The following is a 7,325-nucleotide window of genomic DNA, read 5'->3' on the forward strand; positions in this document are numbered from 1 at the left end:
CTCTACCCCCGGCAACCCATGGAGAGGTCCCTTAAGCATGATGGGTAGATATGAAGGACTCAACCAACGAGGTGCACTATCTCCAGACCTGGAAGACATTCAGCTTTCCCCTTGGGATGTTGTGGGGGTATAAGCTGGTCAGTGGCTCTGTGTAACAAAAAAGGATGGCCAACAGCATGCCCTTGTTAATAATACAAATGGCAGAGAATTTCAAGGAAGTTATGGGGGGGCGGGCTTTCTGGTCTTCATTTCAAACAGGGAAAGTCACCCACAAATGCCCGACTTCCTGGGTTTTGTTACCTTCCTCTCTCCCTAGCATTTCATTTCCTTTGAGGATTTTACTAGGACATAATCTTTTGGATTTGCTCAGATCTGAGAAACGTATTATCATTCCTGAGCTGTTATCGCACGTCCTCTCTGGTTGTTACTGTCAGTAATTATTTGGAAGGATGTGTGAAGTAAATTCATAAATATGTTTAAAATATGTATTCATGTAGATCTGGTCCTTTGGAGGAAAGCTGCAACTGTAATCAAAAGTGAATGTGATTAAGTTTTGTAGTCTAATTGAACCACTCTTGGCTGCTAGACACTAGTTTGCAAACACCCAGATAAGATAAAAACCAGGGATTCTGAGAGGACACAGGAATACACTCCCAAATTCATAATTCTCTTCCAAGTGCTTCATTTCTCTTGCAACCCCACTCTTACTAAGCCGGATGCTATGTTAATAATATTTAATATTTTATGTGACAATAGGGCCTGAGACTGTAATTAAAGTAAATTATTTTATTAATAAAATATTAATGGAAGGGGCAGCAGTGGAGAGTCTGCCACGTTGGTTTGGAGGTGGTCTTATTTTGTAATCTCTGTTGAGGGAGAGGGTGGGCTGTCGCTGGCCCCTCTCTAACCCCACACAGGCATTTCCCTGAGGAAAGTCCCTCCTCAGGGACAGAGAACTCTGTGGGTCACACACAGGCAGAGGGAAATGAAGCAGCCTGCTGTGCTAGCAACATGGCCATGGAAAATGCAGATTCCATGAGCCTTTCAGCAGAAACACTGCTCTCATCAGATGGACCAATCCCTGCCATTCAGCAGACACAGCCTGGCTGCAGAGCAGCTCCCAATGGGAGACTTGGCTTGGAACTATTTGTGACTGATTTTGGAAAACAAGATGGGGCTTAATTCGTCCACAGTTTAAGAACCCAGGGATAAGGTCAAAGTCTGGACTGTGTGGTTTCTATTCCCATCAAATCTGATAACCCCAGAATGGCCTCCTGTGAATTTTCTTAAACACTGGCTGAGCTGGGCAGTGGGGCTGCCCACCCCACCCCACCCCACTACAGAGGGGGACACTCCCAAGGGGCACAGCACACACACTTAGTTTCTGAAGGCTCAGCCACATCTCAGCCAACAGGAATCATACAAGAAACTAGACAATTGTCCGGTCTTGAACCTGGAAAACACTGCTAAAGTCAAAAGGAAATAAGTTTTCAAACAAATTGTGTAAGAAGCCCAGAGGGTATTCATTTCCAAAGAGGGACTGGTAGGCACCTCTGTGCACTTACAGCAAACCTGAATGGCTCCCCAGCCCCCCTCCCCCTCCAGACGTGATCCTAAGGACAAGTGTTCTGCTGGTGGGTGTAGTCTTAGTTGCAGCCCAAAAGGGTTAGAGCCTCCACCTGAAGGCATGCTTGCTTGAAACTGGCCCTGCCCTAAGCACCCAGGTTCTTGGCTACCAAGGTGTTTTGCTTTTTAAGCAAATAATTTATTTGGTAATTAAGTTTGAGTGAGATTTCGCTAATTTAAGATGCATCGCTGTTAAATTATAATTCCTATGTGGTCTAGTTGAAGATAAACAATCTCTTATTTCTAGGAGGAGGGAGGGAGGGACAGAGAGAGAGAGAGAGAGAGAGAGAGAGAGAGAGATTCCTGGGTGGCTAGAACAAATGAATAATCTACAGAGGTCCTTTCAAGAAGGAAGAGAGCAAACACAGCCCACTGCCCAGGGAGGGGAAGCACCCCTCCAAGGACCAGAAGTTGGGGCTTTGCGGGTTGGCCTTCTATTCACTGACTGGTGGAAGCCCGCAGAACAGGGACCTGATGGAGCCAGGGACCTTGGTTTCTGCCCCCTGGCGCAGAGGCGCGCTCGGGAGGCACTCGCCTAGTGCAGCTTTGCCCGGGTCCCAGGTGAAGGCGCTCCTAGACCTCCGAGGGTCCCAGAACCACAGGCTTGGAGCAAAATTAAAAGTCACTTAGTCCCCATGACCTGCTCCGCCGCGCCCCCTTAGCGGCCCCTCTAATAGCATTAGGAGGCTTGGCCCGATCCCCGATGGATAGCCGCGGAAGGCCCGGCTCTGGCTTTGATCTGCGCCTCTGGGTTTTGGAGAGCTGACCGTGGGCTGCATGGCAACCCGCTTTCGTTGGCCAGACACGCGTGTTCTCAGGCTGCCGAGCAGGCAGCTACACCTGTACTGCAGCATTTACCCCGCCTTGCTGCAGGATGGCGTTGGTTTGGGACGGGGAAATACAAACACAAACACAAACTAATTAAAAATTGCATAATAGAGCCTGCAGGAACGCGGCAGAAAAACAAATAAATACAACTGCAGCTGGCGCGACAATTGTGCCTCTGCCCCCAAGCCACCGTCTGGTGACATAAAATTATAAGCCCTGAAATCCCTCGCACCGTGGCGGTGGATCTCATCCGAGGCATAATGGAAATTATTTGGTTAATTAAGGGGAGGTTTATCAAATCTTCACGTGTGGGCACGCGCACGGAATGCCCGGGAGCAGCGGGATCGCGACACTTCAGAACAGGCCACCGCAGTGGGTCCTTCTGCCCCGCGTCCTTCAAAGCCTCCCGCCAAGCTTCCAAAGCTCCCCGGGCCTCGGCCTGGACGTCTTCGCTGGGATGAGCCACCAAAGCCCCTCTGAACCAGAGCGCGCGCCCAGAGTTCCCAGAGACAAGGGACCCCGCGCCCGGCGACGCAGCGCCCCGGGTCCCTGGCCTCTGCGCGTCCTCCTCTCGGGTTTTCCGGGCTGCGCTCCCCGCTTCCCTCCACGCGGAGCTCACCAGAGTCCCGCAGCCGCGCCCTCAGAAGCGCGGCACCCGGGCTCCGGGCTCCGGGGCGCGCGGGAGGGTCCCTGGCCCTCCGCGTGGGCTGCGGCTCGGCGTGGCAGCCGCGCGCGGACCCCGGGCACTCGAGGGTCAGGGCAGACCTTGCGTCCCTGCCGGGACTGTGGGAAGCTCGCTTGCCGTCGCCTAGCCGGGTGGCTCCCGTTCCCTGCTGGAGCGAGGTGCAAAGTCCTAATGAGGATTTAACGAGACCCATAAATCTGGGCGCGCGTCGGGGCGGGAGGCGCAGCCCAGGCCGGCGGGGGTGGAGGCGCGGCCGGGGGCGGGGGACAGCCTGGCCACCAACCGCCCGGCGCTCAGGCCCGCCATCTGCGGCCGGGAGAGGAGGGCCATCTTGAAATACTGGCAAGGATGCCGTGGCGGCGCCTCCCGCTACATCCCGGGGACGTGCTGCGAGTCGCCTCAGGCCTCGGCGCCAGAGGCTGGTCCCCAAGATGGCTCCAGGAAGTGGGGCGGTCCCCAAGCGAGCTTTCTCCGCCTAGCTGCGGCCTCTCGACCGCCGAGCTGAGAGCCGAGGGCGCAACAGAACCCGGCGCGGCTGGCGCTCGCAGCCTGGCCTTCATGCTATTAGGCCGGGTGGGGCTGGGCGCAGAGCAGGGCCCAGCGGCCACTGAAAGTCGGACAGGGCAAAAGGGACCCCGATCTTTCTCAGAGCAGTGATTTAAAAACAGCCCACAAACTAAACAAAACAGTCGTGAATTTGCCCTGAGGCTCTGGGTTCAAACTACTGCCATCAGCTGCCTCCATCCTGGAGGCTCCAGGCCTTTCTTCTGCGTGCCCACCGCACAGACCCTCTCCCTGCGCTGCACACTCGCGGGTGCGCGCCCAGCGTCCTGCCTTCCGCTGTAGAGGCTTCTTCTGGCTCAGGTCATTTGCCTTAGCGGAGGAGCTTAGTCCTGAGCTGTGCAGGGCAGGACCGCAGCTGCCCACTCAGAGCCCTAGATCCCTGCTACTTAGGACCCAGGGGGTCCAGGGCCTCGAACCAAGCAGAGCTCTGATTTGGCAGCGACCTCTAGGTTTGGCTTTGCAAGGCTCCTGGGTTTAGTGACAATGGCTTGACAACAAGGACAGGGTGCTGTGTGTGTGTGTGTTATGTTGTGTAGTTGGGGGGGTCGGGGGTGGGAGGGGTGGCGGGGCTCAGGGTACTGCTCAGGCTCTGGGCCAGAGACTGAAGATGATTGAGCCAACCTTACTGGGCCAGGGTCCCTGGGTCAGAGGTGTGCTAACCCAGCCGACCAAGACTGGGCTAAGTAAGACTGGGACCCTGGGTTTCTGAGGAAGATGCATTTGGAGTCCTGTTTTCCCACCTGCAGGTGAGGATGCAGTTGGAGTCCTGGTTTCCCATTTGTAGGTTCCCAGAAGCCTGCCAAGGACCCTTTGCCCCTCCTCTGCGTCCAGAGAAGGCAGACTAGCATGCAGGACAGACTGGAAGCGTTTAGGGGGACAATCCGAGTCCTCCAGCGGATATTCAGTTCCAACCCTAGGCCCTGCAGTGATGTGGCCCTCTTCTGGCTGGGGCACCTTGGGCACAATGACCCTATCCTAAGCTCAGGCATATCTGCTTTCCTTACCCTTTTCCAACTCCTGTCCTAGTCTTTGAGTTGTGAGTGTTGGGCTGAAGGACCCAGGAGAAAGAAGCAGGAGGTGAGTTGGGAGGTGGTGGTGGGTGGTCAACTTCCATTTAAACATCCAGCAAAAAGTTAAAGTTCGAGTTTACCCTCCCAGCCTGAGCCCCTGGCCTGAGCCCTGGACATCCAGTTACCTTCCAAGAATTCCCTGTGATGCATGTCTACGGGCCTTGCTATTGTCCAAGGGGTCACACACTTTTTCATGCCTGATTCTCAGGCCAGGTTTGTCAGGGCAGTCTCCAGACTTAGACATGCCCCCGACCCCTACTCCCTACTTCCATAGTGTCAGCAAACTTACTCAAGAAGCTACAGTGTTTCCCCAAAAGTAAGCCATCCCCCGAAAATAAGACCTACTTACAGTTTTGCCCCTCGCTGAAATACAAAGCATCCCCCACAAAATAAGCCCCACCCCACGGTAACTGGATTCTGGGCTGTAGTGGAGGGCGCTGCAGGGCAGCTCACTGTTGGCCACAGTGCAGCAGGAGCAGACAGGAAGTGCGAGGTCTCTTTTAATAAAACAATAAATGTGTATTCTTCTTCATGGAAAAATAAGATATCCCCTGAAAATAAGACCTAGCGCATCTTTGGGAGCAAAAATTAATGTAAGACACTGTCTTGTTTTCGGGGAAACAGGGTACCATCAAATATTCCAGGCCCAAGTTCAAAGGATGTCGTCCTTGTGACATTGCTGGGGTGGTGGTGGGCTTGGGGGTCCAGGGATCTTGTGGAAAAGCCAGCACTGAGCCTATCTCCCCATAAGCCTGGGTGGTACAGATGGCTGCAGTCCATTGGACCCTGCGTGACCTGAGAAGGGCAGGTTGGTGCCGGACAGTATCGGTGAGGACATGGGTGAGAAGCAGCCTAATAAGTATCCTTGTAGTTGTATTGTTACATGGAGACCCTTTTCTGGACGAATTTCCCACCTCCATTTTCTGACCTCACCTGAATTGACCGGTCACCCTGTAAAATGACACCACAGGTAGCTAAGCTAGCTCCCTTGGTGGGCTGGGTCCTCTCTCACAGCTTCTCACCTGCCAAGATTGCATTTGTTTTGGTGAAGCAGAGAGTGGGACTGGGCGGCCTGGTTGGGGTAGCAGAGGGAGGCAGTAGGCCCAGAACAGCGGGAAGTTGCGGTTGGGGACTTCCCCAGTGGGAGAGCCTGGGGCTTCGCACCCACCAGGCTATTTGGAGACAGGAAAGACTCCCTGCTGGTTGCTGCAGGGGGTTTCTGGAAAGCTCAGGGCCCAGTTATCTGCAGAAGGTGGGGGTGGGTGGTGGGTGGAGGGCAACACACAGCATGCACAGGAAGAATTGTGACTCAGAGCTGAGAAAAAGTCAAGCCTGATTATGGCGCCGGTAATTAGTAATTACTATTATGGGCGTTATTGTTGCTAATTATAGGCGGTGGCTCTGTGTTTGTCCTCCGGGCCTCAGAGCAAAGAAATGAGAGCCTCCTGACGCCCTGCTGCTGCAGGGTACCTTGGGGTCTCTATGCTCACCACCATGCTGGAGGAGGGAGTAAGAACAAGAATGCGGGAAGGGTGACTTTCCCTGGAAGACGCTGGCCTTCAGCCCGCAGCCCGGTTGCATCCAAGCTCAGGCTGCTCCAGAGCCAGAGGAATTGAGGGTTCCTACTGGGCTGGTTTAGCCGGGAATCGCAGCCCAGCGGCTGGGGGTGCAGGGCCTGGGACAAGCTGCACAAGCGAGGGGGGGTGGGGGGCGCGGGCCGGCGGAGGACGGGGGCGCAATAAAGTCCACGGAGGAGCCCAGGCGGGTCTCTCAGATGTTCCCCCAACTGCTTCAGCAAGGCCAGAGCAGCACCGAAGCAGCAGCTTTCGCGGAGCTGTCCTGGGCAAGAGGGCGAAGGGACTGCCTTTGTACAGCTCCCAGGTCCAATGGCTCCTTCCATGGAAGTCGAACCAGAAGGGAGAGGCAGGGTCTTGGCTCCTGATGGGAGTGGGGAAGCTGCTCATTCTTGGCCTTGGTGCATAGGCTGCATCTAAGTTTACATTGTGTACATGCGTGCAAATGGGGCGCCCAGTCACACTGAAGACCCCATCACTTCCAGGGTATATTGCTGCCAGAGTGCTTGCTCAGCAAAGGTAGCCCACCCCACCTTCCTAGAAATTTCACCACTGCTCCCTGCCTGCCTCCACCCCCAACCCCTCACGCCCAAAGTTGCAGTTTCTCAGCTGGAAAGGACCTCTCCTTTCCCAATTTCTCTAGAAGAACTGCAGAATTCGGCTGCTTCCAGCACCCCAAAGTGCAGCTGGGTGCCAGCCTGCTGGTGATCAGTTACACTGTGAGAGGTGCCAGGTCGCTAAGTCTGGCCAGGACTGGTGCAGTACTCCAGGGTCAGGCATACGGTGGCTGCGGCCCAGCGTCCACTTCTGCCCCTAATGTCCTGGGAGGTTCAGCCCGCGCGGCAGCCACAGGAGCGAGGTCCTCGGCCTTCTCTGGTCTCCACACCCTCTTACTGTGTCTTGGCCAGCAGGCCCGGCCGGCCCTCCAGGCCTGGGCGGTGGAAAGGCCAGCGCCAAGGGGCCCGGTGGAACGGGAAC

General features: G+C 55.3%; 1 protein-coding gene across 1 annotated transcript in view; it reads left to right on the top strand.

Annotated features, from left to right (window-relative positions):
• The first annotated feature begins 3,487 nt into the window (after positions 1–3,487).
• IRX1 (iroquois homeobox 1) overlaps positions 3,488–7,325 on the top strand; it is an 8,996-nt gene continuing 5,158 nt past the window's right edge. Inside the window, exon 1 of the mRNA XM_004698399.2 lies at positions 3,488–3,712. Within this exon, the coding sequence (XP_004698456.1) occupies positions 3,488–3,712 (225 nt within the window). The remainder of the gene's footprint in view (positions 3,713–7,325) is intronic.

Source organism: Echinops telfairi, unplaced genomic scaffold (genome assembly GCF_000313985.2).
Source record: "Echinops telfairi isolate 266 unplaced genomic scaffold, ASM31398v2 ScPeMD7_7469;HRSCAF=8507_1, whole genome shotgun sequence".
In the NCBI taxonomy this organism is placed as follows: domain Eukaryota; kingdom Metazoa; phylum Chordata; class Mammalia; order Afrosoricida; family Tenrecidae; genus Echinops; species Echinops telfairi.